The following is a 17,321-nucleotide window of genomic DNA, read 5'->3' as shown; positions in this document are numbered from 1 at the left end:
AACAAAAAGGCCTCAAGAACCTATAACGGATTCCATATTGGATTTTTCGGTACAATAAAGATTTGTCCAAAACGACAAGTCTTATGAACTGTAGCTCCGATTGACATTAACTACAAAAATGATTTGTAAGACATGTCTTTGTATAGGGTGATAAGCAATGATTAATATATTACAAAATGGCCAAATTATTATCAAAATAATTAGCACCTGTGGTACGTATTCCATGCAGGGACGGACTGGGAGTAAAAATAGGCCCTGGACTTTTATCCAGACTGGCCCACTAAAACCGCCACCACAGCTACCCTGCCAATGCATCCACAGTCTGTGTTTGATGTAATGCAAGTTAAGGAGTGTCGCAGTTAATGCGAGCTTGCATTTGTTGGCCTTTATTTGAGTGCTTTTTTTTTTTTTTTTTTGCTTTAAGTAAAATAAACAGCCGTTTTTCAATTGGTTAAACCTTGTTTAGTGAAGATGATTACTTTTTGTCTCTTACTTTTCAGCCCCTTACGTTTCTTAGCCTGGTTTCGATCGTTATATAGTCTCTACTAGCCAGCTTTCGATCTCAGTGGCACTGTCATGTGTAAGCGAGACAAAGGGGGCGGGTAAGGGCTGCACATACGTTCATTTGGAATAGACCAACCGGCCTTTGGGAAAGGGGGGACGGCCAACCGTGTCGCTCAATCTTCTGCCAACATTTTATTAGTATCCTAGTAAAAAAAGGCAAGGCTTTAGACTGGGGTCATACCTCTGCCCATGGGCGTATCTAGCCTTAGATACGGGCTGGAGCCCCCCCCAAAAGTTTCATTAGCCCCCCCAATTTTAATTCTTCATATTTTAAATCAAAATGTGTTAATTTTTCTTCCTAAAACCCACTAGAGCATGGGTGTCAAACTCTGGCCCACGGGCCAAATTTGGCCTGTAAGGTAATTATATTTGGCCCGCGAGACAATACCAAATTACTACTAGAGCTGGCCCGCCGGTATTATACAGCGCATTCACCGATAATACTACGAATCCCATAATGCTCTGCTGTCTTCCCATAATGCTCTGCTGTTTTTGTGCGCCAATCAGGACAGGACCAGAGCCTGTTTAAGGAGAGCCTGCCCACTCCCTATTAAGCCCCATTGTACCGAATTTTGTTGCAGTTCCACCAGAGTTCCACTGGGAGTGATCGCGGTCAAGTGCAAAATGAATGGTGTTCTGTTCAAGAAATGTCAATGTGTATTCAATTGTATTGAGACTGTTTTGTTAGGCTGCACTACACTAATTGTGGTGCAATGGCGACGCCTAGTGGCGAAAGAGAGATACTGTTTTTGGATGACGTTACTGTATAAGTAGATGAAGTTTAGTTTCAACATGTTTTAAACGGATAAGTACCAACGGCTGTTCTGAATATCGGATCCTCGGAGGTATACGTCCGTAAGTTTTCCTTTGGTTATTGTAGGTAGATATCGTAATTAACAGTTGTGTGAATATGTAGGCAACAATTTAATTGTTGTCAAGTTATCATATTATGTCAACCTAGCTGAGTATTTCTTTGTGTAAATTAAGCTAGCTCCAACTGCATGTGCGCAGGCTAACGTGTGTATAAAATATGGATATTTGGCTCATTAGTAATTATACTTTTGTTTGTATTCCATAGTTTTACGATGAAAGAGTTGGATTTCAATAAATCTCAAGAAGATAAACCAGCCTGATTCTTTGCCGTTCGCTATCTGTCTATGGCCATTGTAGACACAACTGCTAGGACAGAATAGTAAAAGGACGAAACACAGCGGGTGAAGATCAAAGAACATCGTAGCATCACTTCAGTGTCAGAGTCACAGCGACAACATGGCTTCTCAGAAAAAAGAAAATAAAGCAGACCTAACATTAGAAACTAGGTCATCTGTTAGCTCTTCGTCAAGCAAGACTGTTTCATCAACGGCTAGCAGCGCAGCAACTAAAGCGAGGGCCAAAGCAGAAGCACTAAAAGTAAAGAGCGCATATGCAGAGAGGGAGGCAACCATGTTGAGGGAGAAAGCGCGCATTGAGGAACAGCGGCAGAGAACACTTGCACAAGCAGAGCGCAATAAAGCAGATGTGGAAAACGGAGCTCAAGGTATTGCAGTTAGAGAGGGAGGCAGCAGCAGCATCCAGAGAGGCAGAGGTATATGAAGCTGCAGCAGACTTGGATGATAGGCACAGCGATGTAGGGGATGAAGAGAGAGCTCAACGCACCAGGGAGTACGTGCAGAACCACACTCCGGTACAAAACGCTCAGGAACCACTTCCTGACCCACAGCACGCACCTATGGATCCAAATCCCCCTCTACACCAGTCTCCTCAGACACCCCATCACCACGTCAGCTACCAACAGCATGCTACTGCAGAGCCAAATCCCCCTCTCCACCAGTCTCCTCAAACTCCCCATCACCATGTCAGCTCCCCACAGCATGCTGGTATGGGCTTTGAGCGCCAGCAGAACAGTGCGACACGGAGGCAACCAGCTACAGTCCCTCCTTCTCGTGTCTCACCAGAAGGCTACGCCAACATGCCACCTCAGATACCTGATATCGCCACCTATTTGATAAGGAGAGAGATGGTGAGTTCTGGGTTGACCCAATTTGACGACCATCCCGAAAATTATTGGGCATGGAAAACCTCATTCCAGAACATCACACATGACCTCAACCTGACGCACCGAGAGGAACTCGACCTTCTCGTCAAATGGCTCGGCCCAGAGTCATCCCCCCAGGCTAAACGAATGAGGTCAGTGCATGTAACCAGCCCTGCAAACGCAGTCAAAACAATATGGCAGCGACTAGAGGAATGCTTCGGGTGCCCTGAGGTCATCGAACATGCTCTGCTGAAAAGGCTGGAAGATTTTCCACGCCTCACCAACAAAGAACCTCGTCAGTTAAGAGAGCTCGGCGACCTGCTGCTTGAATTGGAGTCTGCAAGGTGGAGCGGTCTAACGCCTGGGCTTGCATATCTCGACACAGCACGTGGTGTTAACCCTATAGTTGAAAAACTCCCCTTCAACCTGCAGGAAAGATGGGTGACACAAGGCTCCAGATACAAAGAGGACTACAAGGTAGCTTTTCCACCTTTCAGCTTTTTTGTACAGTTCATTTGCAACCAAGCAAAAACCAGAAACGACCCAAGTTTTGCATTCTCATCATCCACCTATTCAAACAGCCAGAAGCCAGACAGAGCAGCTAAATTCAGCAACACGCCCTCTGTCTTTGTCAAGAAGACTGAGGTGTCAGCCACAGCTCCAAGCTCCCTGAACAACCAGTCTGAAAGGAAAACTGATGAGCCAGATAAACATTGCCCCATCCATAACAAGCCCCACCCCCTTTTTAAGTGCCGCACCTTTAGGAACAAGCACCTAGACGACAGGAAAGCATTTCTGAAGGAGAACTCCATCTGTTATCGATGCTGTGCTTCTACTAGACACCTTGCAAAGGACTGCAAATTGTCTGTCAAATGCAGAGAATGTGACAGCGATAGACATATCTCCGCACTCCATCCTGGTCCTGCCCCCTGGTCAGCTGAAGAGACCAAATGTGAACCAGAACAAAACAGAGTGGAGAAGAATGACATGCCCTTTAATGTCACCTCAAAATGCACCGAGGTATGTAATAGCTCTCGTCAGCCCAGATCATGCTCTAAAATCTGTCTGGTGGAAGTCTACCCCTCAAACCAGCGTGAAAAGATGAGACGTGTCTATGCCGTGCTGGATGAACAGAGTAACAGATCATTGGCTAAGTCACAGTTCTTTGATCTGTTCGGCATTGAAAGTAACCCCTCTCCCTACACTTTGAGAACATGCTCTGGCACAGTTGAGACGGCGGGGAGAAAAGCAAGTAACTTCACTGTAGAGTCACTCAATGGAGAAACCATAGTGAAGCTCCCTACCCTCATAGAATGTAACTCAATGCCTGACGACAAAGAGGAAATCCCGACACCAGAGATAACACAGCTCTTTCCTCACCTCACTCCAGTGGCTGACAAGATCCCGCCTCCTGATCCCAGCGCTCAGATCCTCCTACTCCTGGGGAGAGACGTCTTAAGTGTGCACAAGGTACGTGAGCAGCATAATGGCCCCAACAACACACCATACGCACAACGCTTAGACTTGGGCTGGGTCATTGTAGGAGAGATCTGCCTGGATGGAACTCACCAGCCTACTGATGTTAATGTCTACAAAACAAACATACTCCCAAACGGCAGAGCCTCATACTTCACATCATGCCCCAAAAGCATCCATGTCAAAGAGCAGGCAAGTTCTCAATCTCTCCAGTACTTACCCGCAAAAGGCTTCAGCGCTGACACAAACTGTATTGGAGACGGTGTTTTCTTCAGGACGGCAGACGATGAAAAAACAGCCCTGTCAATTGAGGATAAACTCTTTTTGGATTTAATGGAAAAAGAAGTGTATCTCGCTGAAGACAACCACTGGGTGGCGCCATTGCCTTTTCGCTCACCACGAATCCGGCTTCCTGACAACAAAGAACAAGCAAAACACAGGCTAAACTCATTACAGCGCACCTTTCAAAAGAAACCAGGAATGAAAGAACATTTCTTTGACTTCATGCAAAAGGTCATTGAAAATCAGCAAGCAGAACCCGCTCCACCTCTGAAACCAGGTGAGGAATGTTGGTATTTGCCAATATTTGGCGTCTACCATCCCCAAAAGCCCGACAAAATAAGAGTGGTGTTCGACTCAAGTGCCCAGTACAGTAACATCTCACTCAATGACGTTCTGATGACGGGGCCCGACCTCAACAACACATTAATAGGTGTCTTGGTGCGTTTTCGAAAAGAAAGGATTGCCATCACAGCGGACATCGAGCAAATGTTTTACTGTTTCAAGGTAAAGGAAGATCACCGCAACTATCTTCGCTTCCTGTGGCACAAAGAAAACTGCCCTGAAGAGGAGATAATTGATTACCGGATGACTGTACATGTCTTTGGAAATAGTCCGTCACCAGCTGTTGCCATATATGGACTGAGACGCACAGCAGAGCATGGCGAAGCAGAGCATGGCACTGACGCTAAAGAATTTGTGCTCCACAACTTTTATGTCGACGACGGCATCACATCTGTTCCCAGTGAGGAGGAAGCTGTTGACCTCTTAAAACGCACACAGGAAATGCTGGCAGAGGCTAACCTGAGACTCCACAAGATGACCTCAAACAGCGCCACAGTCATGGAGGCCTTTCCACCAGAGGACAGAGCGAAGGATCTCAAAGACTTGGATTTTAACGCTGATCCACTGCCTCTCCAACGCAGTCTTGGTGTAAGCTGGAACCTTAAAAACGACTGTTTCACATTCAAAGTGTCAAGAGAGGTCAAACCATTCACACGAAGAGGAGCACTGGCCACTGTCAATAGTCTGTATGACCCCTTGGGGTTCGTCTCTCCCGTCACTATGCACGGAAAAGCCTTAGTGAGAGAATTCACATCAATGCAGCAAGAATGGGACACGCCTCTCCCAGCAGAAAAAAGGGCACAATGGGAAGCATGGACTACATCTCTTACTGACCCTGAACACCTACATATCCCAAGACAGTATGTTCCAGTCACTCTCTCGCAGGCTCATTCTAAGGAGCTCTGCGTCTTTTCAGACGCGTCTGTTCTGGCCATAGCTGCTGTTGCATATCTGAGAGTCATAGACTCAGACGGACAATATCATGTGGGCTTTGTGATGAGCAAATCTAAGCTGGCTCCATTTCCTGCTCACACCATCCCACGGCTGGAGCTGTGTGCCTCAGTGCTCGCTGTTGAACTCATGGAGCTAATAGAGGAAGAGTTGGACACAGGGCTGCAGGTCAAGTTCTACACAGACAGCCGTGTAGTACTCGGCTACATTCACAATACCACAAGGAGATTTCACATGTATGTGGCCAACAGAGTAACACGCATAAGAAAATCAACCACACCGAGCCAGTGGCAGTACGTTCGAACTGACCTGAACCCAGCTGATCACGCCACCAGGATTATGCCGCCAGCTCAACTGCACCTCACCAACTGGTTCACCGGTCCTAAGTTCCTCACACAGCCAGGCGCTCCAGAAGACACAGAGGCAGAGTGTTTTCAGCTTGTAAACCCGGACCTGGACCTTGAAATCCGAACTCAGGTGACTACACTGGCAACCTCAATTGCAAATCACACTCTGGGCTCAGACAGATTCCAGCGTTTTTCAAGCTGGAAATGTCTTGTGAAAGCTGTTGTTGTACTTACCCATGTCGCAAAGTCATTCTCTCAATCATCACGCACAGAGACCTGTAGAAAATGGCATTACTGCACAAAACCTTGCACATCTGAGCACACACAAGCAAAATCTACAGTTATTAAAGCTGTGCAACAAGATGTGTACGAAGACGAGTTCAAGAGCCTAACACAGGATGGGAAAGTGTCACAACATAGCTCACTCAAACAACTTGACCCCTTTATCGACGATGAAGGACTGCTGAGAGTTGGTGGGCGTGTGCACAAAGCTGACCTCTCTGACCAAGAAAAGCATCCTTTAATCATACCACCAAATCATCACGTAGCTACGCTGCTCGTTCAACATTACCATAGCCATGTAGCCCACCAAGGCCGCCATTTCACTGCGGGCGCAGTACGCACAGCAGGACTGTGGGTTGTAGGTGCCAAAAAGCTCATATCAAGTGTCATCCACAGATGTGTCATGTGCAGGAAACTGAGAGGGAGACTGGAAAATCAGAAAATGTCAGATCTTCCTGCAGACAGGTTGTCTGTAGATCCCCCATTCACACACACCGGGCTGGATGTGTTTGGTCCATGGAGTGTTGTGGCACGTCGAACAAGAGGGAGCAGTGTTGAAAACAAAAGATGGTCTGTCGTATTTAGCTGTTTAAGTACCAGAGCAGTTCACCTGGAGCTGATTGAGTCAATGTCAGCTTCAAGTTTCATAAATGCTTTGCGCCGCTTCTTGGCTGTCAGAGGCCCAGTTCAACATCTACGTTCAGACAGAGGGACAAACTTCATCGGTGCCTGTGGGGAACTACAAATCAACACAGAGGACGCAGAGATAAAAAACTTCATGCAAGATCGAGGCTGCACCTGGTCATTTAATGCACCACACTCATCGCACATGGGAGGAGCATGGGAAAGGATGGTTGGGATCGCACGCCGTATCCTCGACGGCCTCCTGTTGAAAGAAAGTGCCACAAGACTCACACATGAAGTTCTGACTACACTAATGGCTGAAGTCATGGCCATCATGAACTCTCGACCTTTGACCCCTGTCTCAACAGACGCAGAAATGCCTCAAGTTCTCTCACCTGCAATGCTGTTGACTCAAAAAGCCAGTGTTGCACCTGCTCCACCAGGAGACTTTAAGATCGACCACCTACACAAAAGCCAGTGGCGTCAGGTCCAGAGCCTAGCAGACTGCTTCTGGAGAAGATGGAGGCAGGAGTACTTGACCACGCTGCAGCCTAGGAGGAAGTGGACTGAGGCCAGACCTAATCTTCAGGAAGGTGATGTCGTCCTGCTTAAAGACTGTCAGGTGAAGCGCAATGAATGGCCGGTTGGGCTCATCACGAAGACCATGCCAAGCAGTGACAACAGAGTTCGTAAGGTCATGGTGAAGACTGCCAAACAAGGGACTGTAAAAGAGTACTTAAGACCTATTAATGAGTTAGTTGTACTTCTTCCCAAGGTTGGTAATTAATGGGAGAATAATAATATAGTGGCATAATAGCTATTACGCCAGACGGGGAGTGTTCTGTTCAAGAAATGTCAATGTGTATTCAATTGTATTGAGACTGTTTTGTTAGGCTGCACTACACTAATTGTGGTGCAATGGCGACGCCTAGTGGCGAAAGAGAGATACTGTTTTTGGATGACGTTACTGTATAAGTAGATGAAGTTTAGTTTCAACATGTTTTAAACGGATAAGTACCAACGGCTGTTCTGAATATCGGATCCTCGGAGGAATACGTCCGTAAGTTTTCCTTTGGTTATTGTAGGTAGATATCGTAATTAACAGTTGTGTGAATATGTAGGCAACAATTTAATTGTTGTCAAGTTATCATATTATGTCAACCTAGCTGAGTATTTCTTTGTGTAAATTAAGCTAGCTCCAACTGCATGTGCGCAGGCTAACGTGTGTATAAAATATGGATATTTGGCTCATTAGTAATTATACTTTTGTTTGTATTCCATAGTTTTACGATGAAAGAATTGGATTTCAATAAATCTCAAGAAGATAAACCAGCCTGATTCTTTGCCGTTCGCTATCTGTCTATGGCCATTGTAGACACAACTGCTAGGACAGAATAAATGGGAGTCTATGGAGCTAAACGGCTAAATGTGTCCCTTTCGCCTGATTGTCGTTGATAAATCGCAGATTTGATTTTAGTTTTTGCATGTTCAACATGGATTACAGGTCAAAAGTTGAATGAACGAGTACTTATGTCCTTTCGATTTCTAACAGGGTAAGTTGTTGTTGCCCATAACACGCTAGCATTCTGCTAACGAATGTTGATTGGTTAGTGAAGGACTGACTACGACCAGAGATCCCGCTTGATGGCATCCGAAGCAGAACCAGAATGTCAGAGCATTAGCAACAACATTAGCAAGCCAAAACTCTTTCTAGCATGTGTATTGACAGGGAGAGCCTAACCTGTCAGCTGTGTTGTCGATGCCTCGAGAAAAAGGTGGAAGTAACCAGAGCTTGCCGTCAAGCAGTAGCTCTGGTCGTACGATGTGTATGACATCAATCCCATTTTCAAAGGCTTTTTAGAACAGAAAGGCGACTTACAAAAAAAAGTAACACCCAGAGGTGTGTATTTTTTTTGCCTCCCCTTTCGATTTCAGAATTCAAATTACTAGACAAAAAATGACATTCTAAGAAAAATTGATTTTGAGGGGTATAGCTCCATAGACCTCCATTCATTCTGCACTCGACCGTTAGCGCCCTCATATGGAACTTGAGTGGAACTGCAACCAGTTCAGAACCCGGAAGTTTCCCGAGAGTGGGAGTTCTCTCTTTATTAGACATTCTCTGACAGGACCCAGAACACCCAGAAACGCTTTCTCCTCTGTGACAGTAGTCATAGCAACATAGCCGCTACAACTGTCAGCGAGTTAACCCTTCCCAAAAATGGCGAAAAGAAAGGCAGAAAACAGGAGCTTTCTGGACAAGTGGGAGGCAGAATATCTGTTTACATATGTAAAAGACAAACCCGTTTGTCTTGTTTGTGGAGTCAACGTGGCTGTAAGTAAGGAGTACAACATTAGACGACACTATGAAACGAAACACCATGACAAATACAAGGACCTGGACATGGCTCAAAGGAGCCAGAAAGTAGAGGAGATGAAAAGAAGTTTGGTTTCACAACAGAATATGTTTAAAAAAGCCACATCACAAAGCGAGGCTGCTGTAAAGGCTAGTTATATAGTGGCAGCAGAGATTGCAAAATCAGCCCGGCCCTATAATGAGGGAGAGTTCGTGAAAAAGTGCATGATGAAGGTTTGTGACCTCGTATGCCCAGAGAAAAAGCATTTTCAAACATGAGCCTGAGCAGGAACACAGTAGCTGATCGCACACGTGATCTTGCCACCAATTTGTATGACCAGCTGATGGAAAAGGGAAAAGATTTTGTTGCGTTCTCCCTCGCTGTGGATGAGAGCTGCGACGCATCTGATACTGCTCAGCTGTCAGTCTTCATCCGTGGAGTGTACTCAAATCTGTGTGTTACGGAGGAGCTATTGGGATTCAAATCAATGCATGGCACAACCACAGGAAAGGAAATCTTTGAGAAGGTTTCCAAATGTGTAACTGAAATAAAGCTGCCGTGGGATAAACTCGTTGGATTAACGACAGATGGTGCGCCAGCGATGTGCGGTAAAAAGACTGGACTGGTGGGCATGGTTCGGGAGAAGATGCGGGAAGAGAATTGTGCAGGTGAGCTAACTGTTTACCACTGCATCATACATCAGGAAGCACTGTGTGCCAAAGCCCTAAAGATGTAACATGTTATGACCACAGTAACACAGGTAGTTAACTTTATAAGAGCCAAAGGTCTAAATCACCGCCAGTTTAAATCTTTTCTGGAGGAGTGTGGTTCGGAATACGCAGACGTGCCGTATCACACAGAGGTGAGATGGCTAAGCAGAGGAAAAGTACTGAACAGATGTTTCGAGCTGCGTGAGGAAATATGTCACTTTCTGGAAACCAAAGGGAAGGATAAAGCAGAGCTCCGGGAGCAAAAGTTCCTGTGTTCTTGCCTTTCTCTGTGACATCTCGAACCATGTCGATGCGCTGAACCTGCAGCTTCAGGGGCGGGGGCGCATCATCACAGACATGTACGCTGCAGTGAGGGCCTTCAAAACTAAACTGTGCTTGTGGGAGAATCAGATGCTGCAAGGAAACCCATGCCATTTTCCCTGCTGCCATTCCATAAAAGCGCAGATCTCTACCGCCGTGTTCCCATGCGCACAGTTTGCTGAAAAACTCAGTGTTCTCGCCGCTGAGTTTAGCCGGCGATTTGCCGACTTCGATGCCCAGAAATGCAAGTTTGAACTGCTTAGCAATCCCTTCGCAGTTGATGTGGAAAGTGCACCAACCAACATCCAAATGGAGCTGATTGAACTCCAGTGCAACGACACGCTGAATACACTGTCAAAGTATTGTAATAAACCTTGCTTCCGCCATGGAGTGTAGTTAGTCAATGCAGGCTAGTGAGAGTACACGCGCTGGACATAGGAGAGGGAACACTCAAAGTACAAAAACGTCACTTTATTTGAATTCATAAGAGAGCATTGAGCCAGGCACACAGATCTTCCGGCCTTTGATAGAGCCCCCGCACTTAAAAACCCCCACCGGGCCGACCCCGGTGCCTGTCACTCGGGCAGCCCCTCTCAAATACACACCCCCACGGGGCACGGCAAACGTGTCCTTACACAGCAAACCCACGCTCAAATCCCCCTAGGGCACAGCAAGCATTGGCCACACGGTGCTATCACACCCACAGTTCACCGCAAAGTCATGCGTGTTCTCGGGACCGCTGGTGGGGTGTCTCTTCTGCACAGGTGCGCAGTGCCTCCCACGGTACTCTAGCTCCCCGCTCTATTCTTTAAAATCGCAACCTAAAACTAATCATGTGCGGCTACCTACACCATGAACAAGACAGAGATTATAATCATATACTCAGCTCTCCGGGGGTTCGGGACCCTCCCCTGGGGTCTGCGCTTTGAGGCCGCTCCACAAAGAGCAGGAGAGCCTCCTCCACAGACAAGGGTACGCCTATAGCCCCGCTATCTAGGTCGCCCTAACCCGCCAGGAACCTCGCCCTGTCCCCCCTCGCTGTCTTCACGCCGGCAGCCCTAAATGGTCTGCGAACGCCGCCACCCCCCAATTGCGTACAGTGCGTCTAACGATTCGCGATGTCCACCACAACGGCTCTCAGACCAACCACTCCCCTACCAACCTTCTCCCCATTTATACCCTTCTCGACACTCCCCTCCACAGGAGCCACTTGCCCAATTATCAGTGCAGTGCTTGACCGCTCCCCTAACTAACCCCCGTCATTCACTACAGTATGATGCTGTGGGCGCCGCACAGTTTCCACGGTTCATCCCTGACACAATGCCTCAGCTCCGCACCCAAGCTGCTCAGATGCTCTCCATGTTCGGCAGCACTTATCTATGCGAGCAACTTTTCTCCTCGATGAAGATGACCAAAACAACTCACAGGAGACGTCTGACTGATGAACATCTTCGCTCGATACTGAGGATTTCTTTAGCTCAGAGCTTGAGCCCAGACATTGATAAACTAGCAACCAAGAAGAGATGCCAGGTATCTGGCTTGGGCACATCAGATTAGACCAGTGTGCAACAATTAACGTTTTTTGTCTTGCTACAAGGCATGGGCTTGAATGGTTGATTGATTTATTAATTTACTATCATTTTATTTGTAAAATTATTAGCCAGTGGAAAAAGTTTATTTCGGTATTTAAATCAGAAGGCTGCAAATAGAAAAGAGGCATACAATTTTTATTAAAATTTTATTTATTTAATAAATGAATGCCATTGATGTGTTTTTTCATTTGAAATTCGATTTTGCATGTCTCCACTATTAAATTATATATTGTATGGTAATAAGCGATGCTTGTTCCATATTCAATGTTAAAGCAAAACTTGTTTGGGTCCATATTAAAAGGATAATTTGTTCAATGTTGGCCCGCGACTTTGTTCAGGTTTTACATTTTGGCCCACTGGGTATTTGAGTTTGACACCCCTGCACTAGAGGACACTATTTAAAAGGATATTTTCAAAGATTTCTTCTGGGGGAACATTCCGCCAGACCCCCCTAGTTTTGCTGGGTCACAGGAAAAACAATAGGTTTTATCTAGAAACTTAGCCCCCCCAAAAGTGGGAAACTAGATTCGCCCCTGCCTCTGCCAGGTCTAGTCCTGTCTCATCAGTCCAGCATTCCCCCGGATTCTCCGTTACCGCTACCATCACGACAAGTACGACAAAGCTACTCCCCTCCGGCAGAAGGCTGCGGTCCATCAAGACCAAAACCTCACGCCATAAGAACAGTTTCTTCCCATCTGCTGTTGGCCTCTTAAACAATGCCAAGGACTCACACTGACTTTAAATCACAATGACACCCTGCACATTGCAATTTGCACTATTGTATCGTTTGCACTATCTGTATTTTTAGGTTAGATTGTAAATTAGGGCTACTTATATTTTATTTTGTATTTTTTATTCCCCTTAGTATTTAGTATCTGAGACTCAGTATTAGCTAGACTTTGCTCCTTTTGTATAGTTAGTCCACATATTTAAGTTTCAATATTCCTATATGTTTAATGTATGCACCTCCCTGCCAAAGTAAATTCCTTGTTTGTGCAAACATTCATGGCGAATAAAATCTCTTCTGATTCTGATCAGCCCTGCCTTTTCTCCGACTTACAATAAACCGTTAATTTACTCCTGTGGTCTGAGTTTTGCATTTCAGTCTACCTGTCAGCTAGCCATCTTCAGAATCAGAATTGGTGTTTATTCGCCATGAAAGTTTGCACAGACAAGGAATTTAATTTGGCAGGAGAGCCTACCCAGGCAGCCATTTTCGGCGCCAATCTTGACAGAACTTGCACGAACCAGTGCACTGAAATTTGTATATATAATTTTATGTATTGGGCCAAGTTAAACTCTCTCTCCAATCTGCAGATTGATAATACAACCAGAACTAAACTAAATGTAGTCTTTCCATTAGTGAAGAGGTGGACTAAAACACTTTCTTCAACAATAGTAGGCTATCGCAGTCTGTCAATAAAGGCAAATTAAATTGAAATAAATCCGGTTACAAAATCTGGATTTGAGCATTGGCGAAACTGAAGGTGGCTGAATAAATACAAAACACACATTAAAGTTGTCGTGTGTGAGTCTGGTCAATCATGAAATAGCTGTGTCGTCATTAGAACCCGTGCAGAAAATGTGCTTGACTACACAGCCGGCAATTCTCGAATCGATCCCACGGTACTTTGATGGATACGTCACAGTGATGAAGATCTGATCGAAACTCAGAGTGCCGTGTCATGTTTGAGTTAGATAAAAAACGTTTGCAAACAGCCTTCTCTAATGCAGGATTCTAACTCAAATAGTTTATTTAAATGTTGTCAATCACACTCTGTTAATAATTAGCTCATGGCTTGTTAATGTATCATCGTGCCATGACTTCACTTTTCATTATTACAAAACAAAAAAGGGACCCTCCTTGAGTCACCACCTTACCGCGGTGGAGGGGTTTGCGTGTCCTAGTGATCCTGGAAGCTATGTTGTCGGGGGCTTTATGCCCCTGGTAGGGTCACCCAAGGCAAACAGGTTCCAGGTGAAAGACCAGACAAAGCGTGGCTCAAAAAAACAACCATGAAGAAAAACAACAATGGTTCTCAGTGCCCCTGCCCGGAAGCGGGTCACCGGGGCCCCCCCCCCCCGTGGAGCTAGGCCCGGGGGTGGGGCTCGATGGCGAGCGCCTGGTGGCCGGGCCTTTTCCCATGGGGCCCGGTCGGGCACAGCCCGAAGAGACGACGTGGGACCCTCTTCCAGTGGGCTCACCATCCGCAGGAGGGGTCATGGGGGTCGGGTGCAGTGTTAGACGGGCGGCGGCCGAAGGCGGGGGCCTTGGCGGTCCGATCCTCGGCTGCAGAATCTAGCTTTAGGGACGTGGAACGTCACCTCGCTGGCGGGAAAGGAGCCTGAGCTGGTGCGCGAGGTAGAGAGTTTCCGGCTAGATATAGTCGGCCTCGCCTCGACGCACAGCATAGGCTCCGGAACCAGTCTCCTTGAGAGGGGCTGGACTCTCTTCCACTCTGGAGTTGCCCTTGGTGAGAGGCGTCGAGCTGGGGTGGGAATACTTGTTTCCCCTCGGTTCGGCACCTGTACATTGGGGTTCACCCCGGTGGACAAGAGGTTAGCCTCCCTCCGCCTTCGGGTGGGGGGACGGGTCCTCACTGTTGTTTGTGCTTATGCACCAAACGGCAGCTCAGAGTACCCACCCTTTTTGGAGTCTCTGGGGGGGGTGCTTAAAGCGCTCCTCCCGGGGATTCCCTCGTCCTCCTGGGGGACTTCAATGCTCATGTGGGCAATGACAGTGAGACCTGGAGGGGCGTGATTGGGAGGAACGGCCCCCCCATTCTGAACCCGAGTGGTGTTTTGTGGTTGGACTTCTGTGCTAGACACGGCTTGTCCATAACGAACACCATGTTCACCGTGTCCATATGTGCACCTGGCACCAGGACACCCAAGGTCTCAGTTCGATGATCGACTTTGTAGTCGTGTCATCGGACTTGGGGCCGCATGTCTTGGACACTCGGGTGAGGAGAGGGGCGGAGCTGTCAACTGATCACCACCTAGTGGTGAGTTGGCTTCGATGGTGGGGGAGGACGCCGGTCAGGCCTGGCAGGCCCAAACGTAATGTGAGGGTCTGCTGGGAACGGCTGGCGGAAACCTCTGTCAGAAGGAGCTTCAACTCCCACCTCCGGGAGAGCTTCGATCATGTCTCGGGGGGGCCAGGGACATTGAGTCCGAATGGGCCATGTTCCGGGCCTCCATTGTTGAAGCGGCTGACCGGAGCTGCGGCCGCAAGGCGGTCGGTGCATGTCGCGGCGGTAACCCTCGGACCCGGTGGTGGACTCCGGAGGTGAGGGATGCCGTCAAGCTGAAGAAGGAGGCCTATCGGATGTGTACCGGCAGGCCAAGCGGAACGCGGCTTTGGCGGTCGCGGATGCAAAAACCCGGGCATGGGAGGAGTTCGGCGAGGCCATGGAGAATGACTTCCGAACGGCTTCAAAAAGGTTCTGGACCACCATCCGGCGGCTCAGGAGGGGGAAGCAGTGCTCTGTCAACACTGTATACGGTGGGGATGGTGCGCTGCTGACCTCGACACGGGATGTCCTGGATCGGTGGAAGGAATACTTCGAAGACCTCCTTAATTCCACCAACACGCTTTCCGACGTGGAGGCAGAGTCTGGGGACATCGGGGGGGGGCCCTTCTATCTCTGGGGCTGAGGTCGCCGAGGTGGTTGAAAAGCTCCGCGGTGGCAGGCCCCCTGGGGTGGATGAGGTCCGCCCGGAGTTCCTTAAGGCTCTGGATGTTGTAGGGCTGTCTTGGTTGACACGACTCTGCAACATTGCGTGGACATCGGGGACAGTGCCTCTGGACTGTGGTTCCGCTCTTTAAAAAGGGGGACCGGAGGGTGTGCTCCAACTTTAGGGGGATCACACTCCTCAGCCTCCCTGGGAAAGTCTATTCAGGGGTCCTGGAGAGGAGGGTCCGTCGGATTGTCGAACCTCGGATTCAGGAGGAGCAATGTGGTTTTCGTCCTGGAGGGTACATGGGAGTTCGCCCAACCAGTCTACACATGTTTTGTGGATTTGGAAAAGGCGTTCGACCGTGTCCCTCGGGGGCTCATGTGGGGGGTGCTCCGAGAGTACGGGGTACCGGATTTCCTGATCGGGGCTGTCCGGTCCCTGTACGACCTGTGCCAGAGTTTGGTCCGCATTGCCGGTAGTAAGTCGAACTTGTTTCCGGTGAGGGTTGGACTCCGCCAGGGCTGCCCCATGCCACCGATTCTGTTCATTACCTATATGGACAGAATTTGACAGAAGGGTGTTGAGGGGGTCCGGTTTGGTGACCTCAGGATCGGGTCGCTGCTTTTTGCGGATGATGTAGTCCTGTTGGCTTCATCGGGCTGTGATCCTTTAGCTCTCACTGGAGCGGTTCGCAACCGAATTTGAAGCGGCTGGGATGCGAATCAGCACCTCCAAATCTGAGGCCATGGTAATCGACCGGAAAAGAGTGGAGTGCCATCTCCAGGTCGGGGAGGAGATCCTGAACCAAGCGGAGGAGTTCAAGTATCTCGGGGTCTTGTTCACGAGTGAGGGAAGAATGGAGCGCGAGGTCGACAGGCGGATCGGTGCAGCGTCCGCAGTGATGCGGGCTCTGCATCGGTCCGTCGTGGTGAAGAAGGAGCTGAGTCGAAAGGCGAAGCTCTCTATTTACCAGTCGATCTATGTTCCTACCCTCACCTATGGTCACGAACTATGGGTAGTGACCAAAAGAACGAGATCGCGAATACAAGCGGCCGAAATAAGCTTTCTCCGCAGGGTGTCCGGGCTCTCCCTTAGAGATAGGGTGAGAAGCTCGGTAATCCGGGGGGGGCTCAGAGTAGAACCGCTGCTCCTCCGCGTCGAGAGGAGCCAGCTGAGGTGGCTCGGGCATCTGATTAGGATGCCTCCTGGACGCCTCCCTGGTGAGGTGTTCCGGGCACGTCCCACTGGGAAGAGGCCCCGGGGAAGACCCAGGACACGCTGGAGGGACTACGTCTCTCGGCTGGCCTGGGAACGCCTCGGGGTCCCCCAGGAAGAGCTGGTGGAAGTGGCCGGGGGGAGAGAAGTCTGGGCCTCCCTGCTTAGGTCGCTGCCCCCGCGACCCGATCCCCGGACAAGCGGCAGATGACGGACGGACGGACAAAACAAAAAAGGAGGTATTATTACCTAGCACAATCAAATTGTGTTGTGCCATTTCATGGTTTAGATGGAAAGTGCCAAGCAGTACGAGGAACGTGTAAAGACATTTTGAGGGACAGTGGCCCATGACATTAGCAAATGGGTGACTTCATAATGATTTAAAGCCGGGAGATCCGATTTGACACAGATGGTTAATGTAAGTTCTCAGCAATAAATTGAGCAAACAGTGCTTGATTGGCCATGATTCATTTAATTTTTTATTTGTTTACAGGGGCAGTGCACATTAATGAACATGACTGTAAATGTGCCAGAATTAGCCA

At 48.3% G+C, this 17,321-nt stretch overlaps 1 protein-coding gene and 1 pseudogene across 2 annotated transcripts; both read left to right on the top strand.

Annotated features, from left to right (window-relative positions):
• Positions 1-1,202: 1,202 nt before the first annotated feature.
• LOC124479883 lies at positions 1,203-8,290 on the top strand. 2 transcript variants are annotated; one of them, XR_006957486.1, is made up of 3 exons: positions 1,203-1,419; positions 1,643-7,963; positions 8,187-8,290. XR_006957486.1 is itself a non-coding variant. In XM_047038820.1 (2 exons), exon 2 carries the CDS (start codon positions 2,081-2,083, stop codon positions 7,688-7,690), a length of 5,610 nt encoding a protein of 1,869 aa, XP_046894776.1. In that variant the 5' UTR covers positions 1,203-1,419; positions 1,643-2,080; the 3' UTR covers positions 7,691-8,290. The 2 variants fall into 2 exon arrangements, 1 of the variants encoding a protein (XP_046894776.1); XM_047038820.1 differs by having other exon boundaries at positions 1,643-8,290.
• Positions 8,291-9,043: 753 nt separating this feature from the next.
• On the top strand, positions 9,044-12,303 carry LOC124479751 (annotated as a pseudogene).
• Positions 12,304-17,321: the final 5,018 nt, after the last annotated feature.

Source organism: Hypomesus transpacificus, chromosome 17 (assembly GCF_021917145.1).
Source record: "Hypomesus transpacificus isolate Combined female chromosome 17, fHypTra1, whole genome shotgun sequence".
Lineage (NCBI taxonomy): Eukaryota > Metazoa > Chordata > Actinopteri > Osmeriformes > Osmeridae > Hypomesus > Hypomesus transpacificus.
The sequence above is the reverse complement of the archived record's forward strand: the minus strand, read 5'-3'. Positions and strand labels throughout refer to the sequence as shown.